Source organism: Erpetoichthys calabaricus, chromosome 1 (genome assembly GCF_900747795.2).
Source record: "Erpetoichthys calabaricus chromosome 1, fErpCal1.3, whole genome shotgun sequence".
NCBI classification, from domain to species: domain Eukaryota; kingdom Metazoa; phylum Chordata; class Cladistia; order Polypteriformes; family Polypteridae; genus Erpetoichthys; species Erpetoichthys calabaricus.
The window spans coordinates 259,088,860-259,106,024 of NC_041394.2; the positions used below are offsets into that span (position 1 = coordinate 259,088,860).

At 39.4% G+C, this 17,165-nt stretch overlaps 1 protein-coding gene across 1 annotated transcript in view; it reads left to right on the forward strand.

Annotated features, from left to right (window-relative positions):
• The window catches only part of col7a1l (collagen type VII alpha 1-like), a 548,766-nt gene that overhangs the window by 151,839 nt on the left and 379,762 nt on the right, over positions 1-17,165 (forward strand). Inside the window, exons 8-12 of the mRNA XM_051929632.1 lie at positions 5,059-5,188; positions 5,278-5,394; positions 5,685-5,840; positions 12,230-12,346; positions 14,181-14,327. Of these exons, the coding sequence (XP_051785592.1) occupies positions 5,059-5,188; positions 5,278-5,394; positions 5,685-5,840; positions 12,230-12,346; positions 14,181-14,327 (667 nt within the window). The remainder of the gene's footprint in view (positions 1-5,058; positions 5,189-5,277; positions 5,395-5,684; positions 5,841-12,229; positions 12,347-14,180; positions 14,328-17,165) is intronic.

Below are 17,165 nucleotides of genomic sequence, written 5' to 3' on the forward strand. Positions count from 1 at the left end.
CTTCTGGCAACTAGGCAGTATCACTTTATTATTCAGTAGTTTCCTTTTTCTCTTACAATATAATTGATACACTGATTGGACAAAATTCTGCCAAATTACCATAAAGAATTTTATTTTTTATTCTCCGTGTACTGTATATAATTGAAGAAGAAGAAGGAGGTGACTGAGGTGAGGTTCTCATACAATATAATGAGACTGTAAGAACTCAAACAGTACAGCTATTCCAATAGCCCATTCAACAGTACAACAGCATGCATTACTGAAATTGAACATTAAAGAGAGAAAGAAAGAGAGAAATTGACAACATGCTAAACTTAAAATTAAAGCCAACGGGGTTTTGAGATTATGTTTCTCACTCCAGCACAGTAAGTGTTGTCAATGGTAGTCTACTGAATGGGACCAAGAAAGTGGCTCACTTTTATAACAATAATTGGAGTCAAGTAAAGAATTTGTTTTAATATTATAGAAAAAGAATTCCAAATTCCTTTTCTCTCTGAGAATGAATATTGTTCAATTATGTTAAAATGTGTTTTGGTGCCTGCAACTTCTAAATTTTCTTTCCTGTCAGTTTTAAATGTTAACTTTGTTAATATCTTTTTATGTGACAACATGCCTTTTTAACTGATGTTAACAATATTCCTGTTCTAGTTTATGCATATATTCTAAAAAGTGAATTTTATATAAGTAACATACTTTACAGTATATAATTAACTAATTTAGTGAAGTATAATTTTTATTTTGCTAATAATTTTGCTCTCAGAATATTTTGCAGGTAAAATATATTTTCATTCTATTTCGACATTTTCCAAGTTTAATTTATTTATTTTTGTTTGAGTTCTGTTTATCTGCTTGTTAATTATATCATTATGTTTTTTAAGGTTGTAGTAATTTTTCATGAATATCTGATCGTAGGCGGCATGGTGGCGCAGTGGGTAGCGCTGCTGCCTCGCAGTTGGGAGACCTGGGGACCTGGGTTCGCCTCCCGGGTCCTCCCTGCGTGGAGTTTGCATGTTCTCCCCGTGTCTGCGTGGGTTTCCTCCGGGTGCTCCGGTTTCCTCCCACAGTCCAAAGACATGCAGGTTAGGTGGATTGGCGATTCTAAATTGGCCCTAGTGTGTGCTTGGTGTGTGGGTGTGTTTGTGTGTGTCCTGCGGTGGGTTGGCACCCTGCCCAGGATTGTTTCCCTGCCTTGTGCCCTGTGTTGGCTGGGATTGGCTCCAGCAGACCCCCGTGACCCTGTGTTCGGATTCAGCAGGTTGGATAATGGATGGATGGATGGATATCTGATCGTAGTTGTGTGGACAGGATAGGCTTCAAGTTTTGTTTCCTGCATTGTGTCCTATTCTGATGGGCTAGGGTTTGGAACTGTGTGAAAATGTAATTGGTGAAGTGGGTTTGGAAAATAAACAAATTAATCAATTAAATAGATAGATAGATAGATAGCTAGATACTTTATTGATCTCAAGGGGAAATTCACATACTTCAGCAGCATATTGATAAAAAACAATATTAAATTAAAGAGTGATAAAAATGCAGGTATAACAGACAATAAATTTGTATAATGTTAACGTTTACCCCCTCGAGTGGAAATGAAGAGTCACATAGTGTGGGGAAGGAATGATCTCCTCAGTAGGACAATGACAGCAGTCTATCGCTGAAGCTGCTTCTCTGTTTGGAGATGATACTGTTTAGTGGATGCAGTGGATTCTCCATGATTGATAGGAGCCTGCTCAGCACCTGTCGCTCTGCCACGGATGTCAAACCATCCAGCTCTGTGCCTACAATAGAACCTGCCTTCCTCACCAGTTATAATATAAAATATTAAAATATACTTTGTGGAGGGTCATTTTGCTTGTCTAAAGTTTTATGTCATAGTATTCCCTAGGTTACAAAAATCGATATTCCTAAGCACAAAAAACGATATGTCAAGAAATGAAAATCAATCAAAAAAGTAAAGTTTTTTTCCCATCCAATAAAGAGTAGAAGATAAGAGAAAGCATGTTTTGTCTGTACTGGTAGAAAGATATAATGCAGAAACAATAACATTTGGTTACCAACTGGGAGTTTTAGAATGGAAGCCATGCTGGACCATCTAATCTAATGGCAAATTCTCCCCATACAGTGATTGCAAGGTTCCCAGTATCTCTGATATCTTTCAAATGGTAGGAGAACAGCTTGAAAGTGTAGCAGTGTTACCAAGAGCCACAGCAGGATATCCAAAAAAAATTGAATACAAGAGGGATAGTAACGGGCAAACTTTAAAAAAAAAAAAAGTAAAAAGGTTTTATTCTTTACAAAAATGCATTGTCATACAGCTAAGTTCACAGAAAACAATGATAAACACAGTCCTAATACTGAAATCCCAAGACAAATTCCAAAAACAGAGCATAGAGATAAAAAATCCAGAGATATCAAAAAGCACAAGCAAGGAAAAACACAAGAACACAACAAAAAATTCTCTAGAGTATTTAAAATGAAACACCAGGAACTATGGGAGTGGAGGGCATTTCCTGGCGGCGATTGGCAGCTGACCTGCTCCCTGGGGAACCACCCACAAAACATATGGAACATAACTAAGGCATTGAAAAATTCATATAAACAATGGCAAATAATCTTAATACATGCAAAATATCCAAAAAATCAAAGACAACAAATTCAAATTCAATCCCCGGCTAAGCCATAACAATCAACAGGCAGATTATTCCACAGCTTTGGAGGCCTGTAGATAAAAGCTCAATCTTCCAATGTTATTTTGTTAGTACTTGGAATATTTAGTAGTTTGGAATCTTCCAATCTTAATGTGAGCTCTGGTTTATAAGTAATGAAAAGTCCAGATAGGCAATTAGGAAATTAGTCATTTGAGGCTTTTTTTTAATGTAAAAAGGAGGATTTTGAAATCAACCCTAATGGAAGCCAGTGCAATACTTAAGAAATGGAGTTGTGTGGTTGTATTTTTTTAGTTCTTCTAATTATTCTTTGCAGCAGCATTTTTAATTAACTGAAGACAGCATATATCCCCCATATCTAACAACTGTCTTAATTTAAAAAAAAATTTAAGCCGGATAAAACAGGTTTTAGAAGGTTTTGTAATGTGCGTTTTAAAAGACATGATGGTGTCATAGATAATGCATAAGGTCTGTGCTAATTCAGTGAAACTAATGTTTAGACCAACTGACTTCAAAAATACCACTGCAGTCTGCATCATTCCATCCAATAAATAGCATTTCTGCTTTTAATGGATGCAGAGACAATGAGCAATGATCCAATAGTGAGGATGCAGGGAGTAGAGTTGGCGAAGGTGGTTGAGTTTAAATACTTGGGATCAACAGTACAGAATAATGGGGATTGTGGAAGAGAGAGTTGCTAAAGAGAGTGCAGGCAGGGTGGAATGGGTGGAGAAGAGTGTCAGGAGTAATTTGTGACAGACGGGTATCAGCAAGAGTGAAAGGGAAGGTCTACAGGACGGTAGTGAGACAAGCTATGTTATATGGGTTGGAGACAGTGGTACTGACCAGAAAGCAGGAGACAGAGCTGGAGGTGGCAGAGTTAAAGATGCTAAGATTTGCACTGGGTGTGACGAGGATGGATAGGATTAGAAATGAGTACCATAGAGGGCCAGCTCAAGTTGGACGGTTGGGAGACAAAGTCTGAGGGGTGAGATTGCGTTGGTTTGGAGATGTGCAGATGAGAGATGCTGGGTATATTGGGAGAAGGATGCTAAGGATAGAGCTGCCAGGTAAGAGGAAAAGAGGAAGGCCTAAGCGAAGGTTTATGGATGTGGTGAGAGAGGACATGCAGATGATGGGTGTAACAGAACAAGAGGCAGAGGACAGAAAGATATGGAAGAAGATGATCTGCTGTGGCAACCCCTAATGGGAGCAGCTGAAAGAAGAAGAAGAAGTTCTCAATGAAAGCATGTAAAATGAGAACAGAACAGGTCTGAGTACTGAGCCTGGAGGACACCATATTTAAATTTCTGCACGTACTGAAATCAATTTGACATGAAATAAATAATGCAAAGGCAGTGCCCAATGTAATTTTGCACCCATTAAAACTGTGGTTAATGGTGTTCAAGGCTGTGGTTAAATCTAACAACTTACTTAATGTGGAATTTCCTTCATTAGATTATTTCTGAATGTTGCTTGTAACAGGGGTTAGTGCTATTTCTGTTATATGACTGGAGAGGAAGGAAGATTAGAATTTCTCAAATAAATTGTAATATGTATGATGTAGACTGAAACTGCATGGTGACTACTTTTGAAAATATTTTAGAAATAAAAGGTAATTTTGAAATAGGTGTATAATTATTAAGGACATGTAGGTCCAGCTCTGATTATTTCAATAATAGTCTGATAACTGATACTTTTAGTACATTAGTTATTGAAGAACTGCATGAAGGTAATACTATATCTCTTACCTTTTAGTTTTATAATGGATGCAACCATTACTTTTCTCCCTTTGCAGAAAAAACACTGATGCAACCCTGTATGATCTTCAATGACTATAATGATAACTCAGAACTTGTGATGTAATGCTAGCTCTATGAAGAGGATTGGGTGTTCTGTTTGGTGTGTTGTATTTACCCCATTTTTTGCCACCTATTGTACGCCCAACCTACCTGGAAGAGAGACTATATCTGAGATTTCTCCTTTTTTTTTCTTTTTCCTTACAAGGTGTCTTTTGGGGAGTTTTTTCTTGACATCTTAAGGAGTCAGGGCTGGGGGTCTGTCAAAAACAGGGCCTGTTAAAGCCCACTGAGACATTCCTTGTGTGATTTTGTGCTATACAAGAAATACATGTTGTTGTTATAATAGAGGCTGAATTGGTGTTATAATGAACAGAAAGACGGAAGATGTACGGAAAGATCACATATAATTTTACAGAAATATAATATAATTAGAATGACCAAGCTTCCATTGTTCAGTTGTTTATTCATCACTGCATTACACACCTTACTTCACTCTATAATAACATACCCAAATAGATTTTTAAAATATTTGCTTGAGGTGTTTTTTATGGAAATAACATGAATAATAAAATGACTGAATTATTTGACAGATCGTCTTGAAAGGAAATGACAGAACCACTCTGGTGACTGACTTAATGCCCAACACTGAATATTTATTCACCATCTTTGCTGTGTATGCTGATACCATTGGGGATTCAACATCTGTCAAAGCAAAAACAAGTATGCAAAAGTCTCTTTGGAGAGCATGTTAACTTTTATATCAAAATCAAGAAAAAATCCACGTAACAGAATTGCTTTTTCTGATTTAGCTCTTGTGCCTCAAGTTACTAATTTTCGAGTGATTGAGGAGGGACTTTTCACTCTCAGACTGGCATGGACTCCACCATTAGGAAAGCTGGAAGGCTATAAAATTTACATACCTCGATGTAAGTAGAATATTAAGCTCCTTCAGAATGTATTTAATATTTTTTTTATAAATTATTGAAAAACAAAGATATAATTAGTATTTTTGTATTGATTATTTAAAAACTGCCATAAGAGTTAATGGCCTTATGGATATCGGAATTATCAATTTGTGTTTGATACTGTGCAATAACAAATTTGGCTGAAATGTTACATATTTCATTAAATATATTTCATTAATTTTCTGTAATATTTTACTGATTATGATGGTTTTTTCTATTGCAATGCTGTAATATTGTTTTACCTCTTTCAGCTAATAGGCCAGGATTAAAGTATGAACAGATTCTGAGTGGAGACATGTCTTCACATTTGATTGACAGTCTGGAAGAGGATAAAGAGTATTCTATAAGTATCTATGCAGTTTATCCACAAGGGCCAAGCGAACCTGTTTCTACTTCTGGCAGAACATGTAAGTTATTTACTCATTTCAACTGTACATATAATTAACTATGTGCTCTTTAGTTGAATCCTCACCATTGATTTTCCTTAACTTAGCAGTCTCCTCTCTATCTCACTTTTGTTTCTAGTTCTGTATCTTTTCAGCCTTCTAACTATCATGTCTGAAGAAGTTTCACATGTCAAAACTTAGAAAGATGTGCTGTAATGATCATTCACACATAATACCTCCTAAGGTTTAAGGTTTTTAATTTTGTTTTTAGTTGCAAAGATAGGTATGTGGTTTAGTTAGACTGGCTTAGGCCATACATAGAAAAGCAAAACAAGCATGATTAAGTCATAACTTTGCAGAACAGTCTAAATCTAAAAATGAACAAACTACAGATATTGATTTTGCTAAGAATTGAGCAAATATAAGTAAAGCTAAGTGATGAAGAGGGGAATTCCAATGCATTAAAATATAAAGTACTCCATTAAATTTAATGCACACCAATGTAGCAAACCCATATGCCCTACGAATGGGTTTTATAGATTTAAAGCACAGTGAGACCCCTTGTCTTTACATTTCTGTGATATTTATTTTGCTTTAAAGTGGTTGTTTTTATTTTCTTTTCCAGTTGTTCATTTTATTGTATGTAGTTTCCAGCATAATTCTCATTGTTTCTGGAACTGAAGAAGATCAAAACTATCAAACAATGAACCACAAGAGGAGACAAAAGATTGTAATTTAAAGGGACAAAGCAAAGATCAAAAAAGTCAAAGCAGCAAATAAAGCATGACAATATCAATTTGTGTTTGTTATTTCAATACTAGGCAGAATCTGCAACAACATTACCATGTTTTATAGCTTTGTGGTGATGACGTAGTACATCAAAATGATACCATTCATGAACAAGGAGCATAAAATAACGATACTTACTGTAGTTTCAAAATGCCATCAAAAATAAGGATTAAAATAAGTACATAAATAAGCAAAAATTAACCGAAGAGTTCTTGCAATGAAAACTTCAAACAGCTGATTGAAATGAAGCTTTCTTTGGCTCATGTATTCAAGATCATCAAGGTTAGAAGTCTAACAGTTTAACACTGTTGTTGTTTGCTTTTGGTTTGTAGGAGTCATGGCACATATTGGTAACCTGTTTTGAGCTGGGAGTAATTCACAGCTAAAATGCTGGCTGTTTGTCCCTGATACTTGAACATACTTTATGCTTTTGTACTACTTTTAGTGGATTTTGCCTGCAATCCTTGCATTTGCATTGGTTTATTTAAGTGACCAGGGTTCCTTTTCACTTGCATCAATCAAATCTAGTAATGATACTCTTCTCTGTTGATGACATTCTGTAATAAAAATTAAACAAATTTGCCACTAAGGCCATATAATGCATTCATATTTTCATTGTGTTTAGAATGGAAATGTATCTATATATATAATTCAGTAAGCCGCCGACAAGTAGCCACCCATAGAAGCACGCCGGAAGGGGCGTGGATTCACTAAACCGCCGACAAGTAAGACGCCAATGGCGCACGCAGGAAGGAGCCACGCCCACCAACTCTTAGACCATTGGATACGACGAAAACTCGAAGAGCCACGCCCACCAACTCGGACACGATGCCTCGGAAAGCATGCCGTTATTTCTGTTTGTCTGTGCCACAGTCCACATGCAGCTCTGAGCCACGTTGACTTTTCATTAGTCAACCTCAGTGGAACCTTGGTTCACACAGAGGCAGCGCCAGAGAGAGAGCCGCACACACACACACAGGCAGCGCCAGAGAGAGAGACAGACGCGCACACACAGGCAGTGCGAGGGAGAGAGCCGCGCACACACACAGGCAGCGCCAGAGAGAGACAGAGGCATACACACAGGCAGCGCGAGAGAGAGAGCCGCGCACACACACAGGCGGTGCCACAGAGAGACAGAGGCACACACACAGGCAGTGTGAGAGAGAGAGACGTGCAATTCTTTAAAACTGAGGTTAAAACACAATGAAAGAAGCAGTCTTTAAAAACCAATAAGCCCTGTGCCTCTTTTTCATTAGCGTCTCACCTGCTTCACCGATGCAGGCCCTGCAACAGTCGAGATGCTCTCTCAGCAGCTGACCTTCTCTGTGCCTGACTCCACTACTGTCAGTTGCCTGATTAAAAATGGCCTTTTGAAGGGGAGCTATGGACCCGCTATACCACAGGAACACATTGCCTTCGAGCCTGCTCTTGCTCACTCTAACGTACCGGCTTTCTCTCTCTCCTCACTCACTCACACACTGCACAGGGGAGAAATGCCGGCAGCATGACTCCACCCGGAAACCGTTTCAGCCACACTTCCATGCCCCTCGCTACGCTGTGAGTGCGATGATTATTTATTTAAAAATGGCTTTTTGAAGGGGAGCTGTGGACCCGCTGACATTGCCTTCACATTGTTTTCCTTTTATTTATGATCCCGTCGAGCAGATCAGATAGCCAGGCAAACAACACTGCATAATCAATAGCTGCAACCACTTTGCCCACCCCAACTCCTCACCTGAGTTGGTTTCGTCTGTGTTCAGCAGTGTTTCCCAAACTCGGTCCTGGTGAACCCCTGTGGATGCAGGGTTTTGTTCCAACCAAATTCCTAATCATTAATGCCAGTGAAACTCATCAGGGATAAGTCGGTTTTTCAAACGCAGCCGTGTAGCAGATTAGTCTAGCAGGATGTATTAATCCAAGATGAATGCGCGCCCCTGCGCTGAGTGAAAAGCCAATGTATATTGAGTCTAGAAAACATGATCAGCAAGTCTTTGATAGGCTGCAACAAAATGATGCAAAATGACGGGCGCATTTTTTTCTCACAAGCTGGGAGGGTGGGTGTTAGTTAGTTAATTAGTTACTCGAAGGATTTCAAGATTTAATATGCACAAGCGATAACACTGCAAAAGCAGCCCAAACCAGAAAAGACGGCTGGCAAAAAGTGGCCGACAAATTAAACGCATGTGCATTGTACTTACTGAAAGCAGCGTTACAGATTTTGCAAATGTTAATTTTTTCCCTCTGCTTAAAAAACATTAAAAAAGCGGCGTGATTATGCGGCGTATACTACGCCGCGGGTTGGTATGCAGCATGTAAAACAGTTTGTCGCAGATAATTTGCCTTTTACTTTAACATAAAGACAATTTCCTGTTAGATTTGCCTTTGCGATGACAATTAATAAGGCACAGAGCCAAACTTTCAAAAAGGTGTGCATGTATCTGCCAAAACCAGTTTTCAGTCACGGACAGTTGTATGTTGCTCTCTCCAGAGTTCCATCTTTTCATTCACTTACTGGTATGCTTGCAGGAATACGTGCAGCGAGCGAGCGACACACACACACACACACACACACACACACACACACACGCGCGAGAGAGAGCGAGTGCTGGGCGCATAAGAATAAGAATACTGCATTACATTGATATACCGGTGTTTTCAGTATTCAAAACGCTATCCACACAGGGAGAAACCGGGAAGTGAACCCAAAATCTTCCACAGTCTCCTTACTGCAAAGCAGCAACACTACCACTGCGCTACAAGGCAGTTAAAGAATGCACCAGGCTCGATTTTATTTTCACTTCAGTTTACAGCGATCGAATCGTAGCGTGCATTATTGCAATGTTACTTTTCTTGGTGGCTTATTACATTACGGATGTTTCACATGTTAATTTTTTTTTCCTGTGCTTAAAAGACATTAAAAAAGTGTTTCTCAACTGTGACTCCGGAAGAACTCAGTACGCAAGCTATATTAAGCGTCAACAACGAAGACTCGCTACACCTTAATGAACAAGTGCTGAAACTTATCCCTACCGACGAAGTAACTTTCACCAGCGTGGCCTCCATCGTCACAGATGATCCCCCTTTCAGTCACGGACAATTATATGTTGCTCTCTCCAGAGGTCCATCTTTTCATTCACTCACAGTGGTATCCACAAACCCACCCCATTTGGACAACTGTGTCGTTCAGGAAGTGTTCACCCATCAATACATAATTATGCGGCGTATGCTACGCCGCGGGTTGGCTAGTAGAATATAATAACATAACTTTACTATTTAATGCACGTTCATACATTAAAATAAAAAAATGGGCTAAAATAACTTTCAATCATCACATGCTGCTACCTTATGCTTCTACCTTATGCTTCTTAATCGCAGATGTGATTAGCATTTTTTTCTACCAGTCAGTATTCTTTTATTTTGCAAGCATTGGCAGTGCATGCAAGTGGATCTCAATATAATGAGAAACCAGCAGCTGTCTGCACTGGGGGAGCTGCTGGTTGTCTTGAGACAATCATTTGCCACCAGAAACCACCTTGTCATAGTCAATATATTCTACGTGGTAATGCACACCTCCTCTGGCACACAAACATTATTGCACAAGTCCCCATTTGAACCTTGGTAACAAAATATAGTGCCAGCCTTAAAAAAACAGGTTGTGAGGGGGGTGGGGTCTGGTGGCAGGAGGCAGATTTAAATGAACTGACTGCCCCTTGCATGTCAGTCGCACATGGCATATGGTTGCTAGCAACTGGGGCCTTAATGTGAGATGCTTTCAGCAGACCCCTGTGTGACTGAGTAGTCCTATCTTGGGGCTGCACTGATCACCCTTTTTGTTTTTCTAGAAATTCCCTACTCAACTCACTCCTGGATAGGCTACTGCACCTACTGGGACATTCCATCCTGCTGTTGAAAACAGAAGTCAATAAACTTTAAATTGGCAACCAGGAATGTGCAAACACTTTTGGACTCCTACAATAACTTGGACAGAACCCATCCTAGAACAGCTCTTGTTGCAGCTGAACTGAGGCAATATAACATAGATTTTGCTACCCTAAGCTGAACCAGACACCTAGATGAAGGATCGCTGAAGGAGGAGAAAATGGGTTACACCTTTTTCTGGAAAAAGAAAGGATACCCTGCTGACGAGCAACATGTCCATGGGGTGGGGCTAGCAATCAAAAAATACACTTCTCCCAAGCCTGACTGAAGCACCAGTAAGTGCCAGTGATAGACTAATGTCATTCTGTACCCACTTCCCCCAGAAACTCTTTGTCACACTTCTCACTGTTTATGCACCAACCCTTCCATCATAAAACGAGATCATCCCTTCTATCACTTCTATCAGTCACTGGATGAAGACCTGAGCAAGATTTTCAAGAGTGACAAAATCCTCTTGGTGACCATAGCTCTTGGGTAGTCAAGAATAACAAGATATGGATTGGAATGCTTAGTTGACACAGTATTGTCCCCTGTTTGTGTTGAGTTTGACCTAGCTATTACCAACACACTGTTCAAGCAAAAGAACAAATAAAAAATATGGATACAGCCTTTGTCCAAACATTGGCACCTACTGTAATTGACTATATAATTATAAGATGCAATGAAACTAATGATGTTTTTATAACCTGTGCTATGAGAGGTGCAGATTGCTGGAGTGACCATTGTATTATAGTGGCCAAACTTTGCATAAGAGTATGCCCACTAATCTGATTACAAAAGGGAGCCAAGAAAAAAATTACATTTGTGAGAGGTAAAATCTTTGAACACAGTTGTACCATGCATACAAATACACCAATGATATACAAGTCTGTAAAAGTTTCAGTAGACTGTTTGTACTCTATATTAAATAATTTATATTTAAATAATGTAAGAGATATATAGATAGTATAGGAAAGTACCATTGACAGTAGCTCTTTTTTATTTATTTATTGTACTGATAGCAAAAAGAACAATGAGCTCCAAAGTAATTGATTCTATTTCTATGGAGTGGGTAATTCACAAAATATTGGCTGCTTGTCTTTGATGAAGTCAAAAGCCTCTCTTGAGTTCTTGTTTGGAATGGAAGCATACTTTGAACCAGGCCATTAGCATTGTTCTCATGCCTGCTGATTTCTGGTGTCAATAGAAATGAGGCATTTATTATTTTTTAAGTTACTGATGTCAATAATAAACGATTCACCAACAAATGGACAGGATAAAGTGCTAACACCTAAACAGAAGAAGGTGTAAAGCACAAAAACAAATTAGTGAGACAAAATCCAATGCGCCAAACAGTGTTGATAATCTGAAATAACTCATCCGTGCCACCTACTGTCAATCTTTTACCAAGGAAATAAAAAACATTCCAGATGACAAATGAAAAACAAAAACAATGCTGATACAGCTAATATAAGATTGTCAAATAAAAATAACCAAATAGTGATAACTCTCAAATACACTAAGTGCATACTTTGCATTTAAATCATTCTCTGCCCTTGGGGTTTCCTCCTTTAAGTTTGTATTGTTAATTTCTCCCATCTATGTGCTTGGCAAATTTTTTTCAAATGACACATCATAGTATTATAGTATTTCAAAATACTATTGTCAAATATTGTTAAAGAGTGACTGTATAATTCTTACAGTGAAGCTGATCCCTGTGCAAAACCTGATCCTTCAAAATGCGACTACAGATACCATCCAAGTCAGGTGGACACCAGTAAGGGGAGCCTCCGGGTACCGTTTAACCTGGTCCTCATCAGGTATGTACAGTATGCGATGTTATTAAAAAATGAAAAGTTTAATGCAGTAAACAGCGTAGATAACATAATAATCCCTTATTTACAGACAAATAGATTAATGTAGCCCAACATGTTAAATATACAATAATATGGATATTTAAATACAGTATAGGCCTACATACAATATGTAAAACAAAACATTCTTCAAGCTGTTTCAAATGACACATGTTCAAATCCCACTCCTACCTGTTCTCTATTTGGAATCTGCATGTTTGTGTGGGTTGTCTGAGTGTGCCCTGTGATGGAGTTACTTCCCGTCCAGGACTGGTTCATGCTTATGGACTCCATCCCTAACACTGCTCTTAACAATGTTAAGTAAATTTAAGAATATTATGTTATATGTAGCGGCACGGTGGCGCAGTGGGTAGCGCTGCTGCCTCGCAGTTGGGAGTTCTGGGGACCCGGGTTCACTTCCCGGGTCCTCCCTGCGTGGAGTTTGCATGTTCTCCCCGTGTCTGCGTGGGTTTCCTCCGGGCGCTCTGGTTTCCTCCCACAGTCCAAAGACATGCAGGTTAGGTGGATTGGTGATTCTAAATTGGCCCTAGTGTGTGCCTGGTGTGTGGGTGTGTTTGTGTGTGTCCTGCCTGGGATTGGTTCCCTGCCTTGTGCCCTGTGTTGGCTGGGATTGGCTCCAGCAGACCCCCGTGACCCTGTGTTCTGATTCAGCGGGTTGGAAAATGGATGGATGGATGTTATATGTCATGATGGCACAGTGGTTAGCTGTGCTTACCCGATCCAGTATGCTGGATTTGAATCATCTTCACCTTGTCATCGTTTGTGTGGAGCAAATGATTTCTCCCTGCATTTTGCTTTCCTCTGGATGCTGTGGGTTTCCTTCTGCATCCCCAAAATATCTGTGCTGGTTTAAAAGGTTATTCCAAATCATCCCAGTATAGGTGTGGGTGTGTGCGTGACAGAGTACAGTGATGAACTGACTCCGAAATTTGAATATGTATGTATATATATATATATATATATATATATATACATATACAGGGTTGGGCAAAAATAGGTTTACAGTTGTGAGTATGTGAAACATACATACAACTCACATAAACATGTGAGTTTATTCTTGAATTATTATTTATTTATTAATCATTCTATTGTTTATTTGTATTATTTGTCTTCCTATTTGCCTTGTTCTTCTTAGAACTATTGAATTAATAAAGCTCTTGTAATAATCATAATCTGTATGTCTTTTTCCATACAAAAAAATTTAAACCTACTTTTGCCTACCTCTGTGTATATATAGTGTATATTCAAATTTCTGAGACAGTTCATCACAGGACTATATATACATATATTATGTTAATTTTATATATATACATATATATATATATATATATATATATATATATATATATATATATATATATATATATATATATATAAGAGGTGGGCAAAAGTAGGTTTAATTTATTTATATATATATGAGACAATACAATGAGAGAGGAACAGCTGATGTACTGTATATGTTGTTATTTGTGAATTAAATTTGTGTTTGTACATCCAATCCAAATTGAATAAAGGCAATTAATTTATTCCTTCTAATTTATGTACAGTTATAAATACTATATATTTAGCATTAAAAATCTATTATACTAATGCAATATTTTTCATTTTTGGCTAGATTGTCTGTTATTTTAGACTGTTTTGTGCCACTAGATGGTGGTCTTATCACAGATTTAGAATACAAATATCAGAAAAATTTCATTCTTAACCTATTTCTTCAGTGAGAAAATAAAGTTTTATAAGACTTTTTAAAAACTGATGTTACTAATTGTTTTGATTTTAGAGGGCTACATAGAGAATGTTAACCTTGGGGAATCCTATCAGTTCTACATGATTCAGGGACTACATCCTGGCTCAGACTACACTGTCACCATTAATCCAATTTTTGGGGACATCGAGGGACCTGTAACAACTGGAGTAGCTCGAACATGTAAGATTCTTGCTTTACAAATATCAATCATAATTAATTTATTCACCTCTATAAAGTTTTGAAAGAACTGCTTCTAAATGGCTCAGCTGATGAAATACTGCATTGAGTTTGAATATTGTTTTTTTTTAAATCATTAGAACGATCTAGAGGGGAACATGCCATTCAGCCTAAGAAAGCTTTCCAGTCCTATCCACTTAATTCTTCCAAATTCTTCACATTCAGTACTGTGCCATCTATTTTAAATTGTTATTCTGCTTTTAATGAACCATGTGATATAACTGTTTATTGTCGGAGTGGTGTGAAACACATTGGTTAGTGTTGCTGCACCGAGGCTCCAATAAATCCCGGCTCTACCACCGCATGTTTGAATGTGCTTTGTCTGTGTATTCCTGATTTGCATCTAATCCTGGATATGTTCAGATGAAGTTAAGTGACACCTCTAAATTAGCATTTTGTTGGTGTGTGCTATTGCAGTAGACTGGGTCTCATTATGAGTTAGGCTAGGAGCAGGTTCTAGTACCCTTTCACTTTGTTATGGAATTAGCATGTCCAGAAAACAGATGGATAAAAGTTTATGGTTAGCATGGTAATGTGTCTTACATTTGCAAGGACATAGATTCAATTCTTGTCTTTGCATAGTTCACATTTTATTCTGATATCTGTGTAGGGTTCTTTCATTATTAGATTTCTTGCGTTAAATGAGACTCCAGCCTGGCTTGCTACGAGTCAGAATGTATGTGTGAGTGTGCCTAGTGATAAAATTTTATCCCATCCTGAGCTGGTTCTTGCTTGGGACCAAATATGATTGACACAAAATCTGTTTTTTTTTTTCTATCCTGTTCTGGAAATAGAGGACAAATTGCAAAAAGTAAGATATGGAATACATGATATTGTGATGTTCTGTTGAATAAACACACTCAGGATTTGCTTGTCCGGAAAGTCTTGCAAATGCCGATTGGCTTTTTATTGAAGATGCTGCGATATAAACGGTGCCCTACCACCGCCCATTGTCTGCATAATGGGAACACCTCCAAAATAACAAAGATAATTCGCCTTCGTCCTATCTACCTCTTTAACTGTTCACTCCCTTCACCACTTGATGTTGTCTTCCTTTCGCTCCAGCAACAACTACCACTTCCAACCACCACCTCCCCTTTTCTGCACACACCGTTAATTAACCCGGATCCCTGTCTCTCAACTCTGTCTCTCTCTCTCTCTCTCCATCTCTCTCTCTCTCTAGGGAGGTGCCCCAAGCCCTTACAAAAAATGTTCTCCTAAAACTCCACCTCAGCACTGCTTCCAGTCCCTACAGCCCATGCAATGGCAAGACACGTCACATTGCCCCCTCCTCAGCTCCTCGTCCCAAAGGAAGCACATAATCATGCAGATGTCTTGGCAGCTGTCTTCGCTGGCGTGGGCGTCTGTTAGTGGAGTCAGGCAGGGCAAGTGGTGTAACATCTGAGTCAGGATTTGTTGAATGTGTTGTGGTAGTCATGGGTGCAGGTTGTGAAGGAGCACAACCCCAGTAGCTGGAAAGACGGTCCTGATGCAAAAACACTCTCCTGTCCGGAGGTGGTAACTAGACTCAGTAAACAACCTCCTTCACCTGTTCCAATACCTGATAGGGTCCAACCCAAGGATTGTCCAGCTTTGAAGAGCATCCCTTCTGTCTTTTTGGCCCATACACCCAAACTTGATTGCTTGCTTGAAAAGGCTGCCCCCGAACCTGAATGTCATAGTGGCGCTTCTGTTTCTCTGCTGCTACTCTTATCCGGCCCCTTGCAAAGTTATGTGCCACCTATAATCGATCCTGCAACTTGCAAGCATAGTCAGGGCCTCGAGGTTCAGCTGGGGTGTCAGGGGGAACACCATATACAAGTGCAGATGGTGTTTGCAGCTCTCATCCCAGCATTGATAAGGCAAGGTTTGCATCCAGAGGATTCCTGCACAGCAGATTGGCAGGCCATCAGAACCAGCTGCTGGCCCCAGTCCTGTTGATCTTTAGAGGTGGTAAGAGCCAGCTGTATGGTCAGAGTCTGGATAAACCGCTCGGCTAGCCCATCACTGGGGGTGTAATGGGGTGGTTCGGGTTTTTTGGATGTCAAGCCTATCACATACTTTTTTGAAAGACCTGACTTTCAAAGTTTCTCCCTTGGTCTGAATGCAGTTCGACAAGCATCCCGAACTGACTAAAAAATCCTGAAATTAGAGCTTCAGCAACAGTCTCAGCTTTTTGATTAGGCAGTGCATAGGCCTCGGGCCACTTGGTAAAAGTCCATCGCGACTAAAACAAACCAATTCCCCATCTCTGAGCAGAGAAATGGCCCAAGAATGTCAATTGCCACCCATTCCATTGGAGGCTCTACCTGATACTGTTGTAGTGGGGCAGTAGACCTTCCTTGGGGTCCTTTCCTGGCTATGCATAAATCACACCTGCGGCAGAAGTCCTCTACATTGCGCCTGCAATGTCCCCAATAAAATGCCAGCCTCACCCGCCTTAAGGTCTTGGTGACTCCAAAATGACCAACTAAGGATCTATTCACGCAGCTGTTGTAATACAACAACCTGCCACCTCCCTTCTCCAGTGGCAGGGTCCCTCCACTGTCACTTCAATACCCCTTCTTCCACAACCAAGCTTTCCCACTGGGACCAAAGACTCTTAACTGCAGGTGACTCAAATGCCACTTCATCCCAGCAGGGACAATGCTGTTCCTCTTTCCATTGGAGGACCTTCTTGACCTCTGGGTCACATTCCTGACTGACTTGCCACTCTTGGGCACAACCTGGCATTGAAAGAGCTTGGCACTGAACCTTATCAGGATCCTCACAGCTTTGATC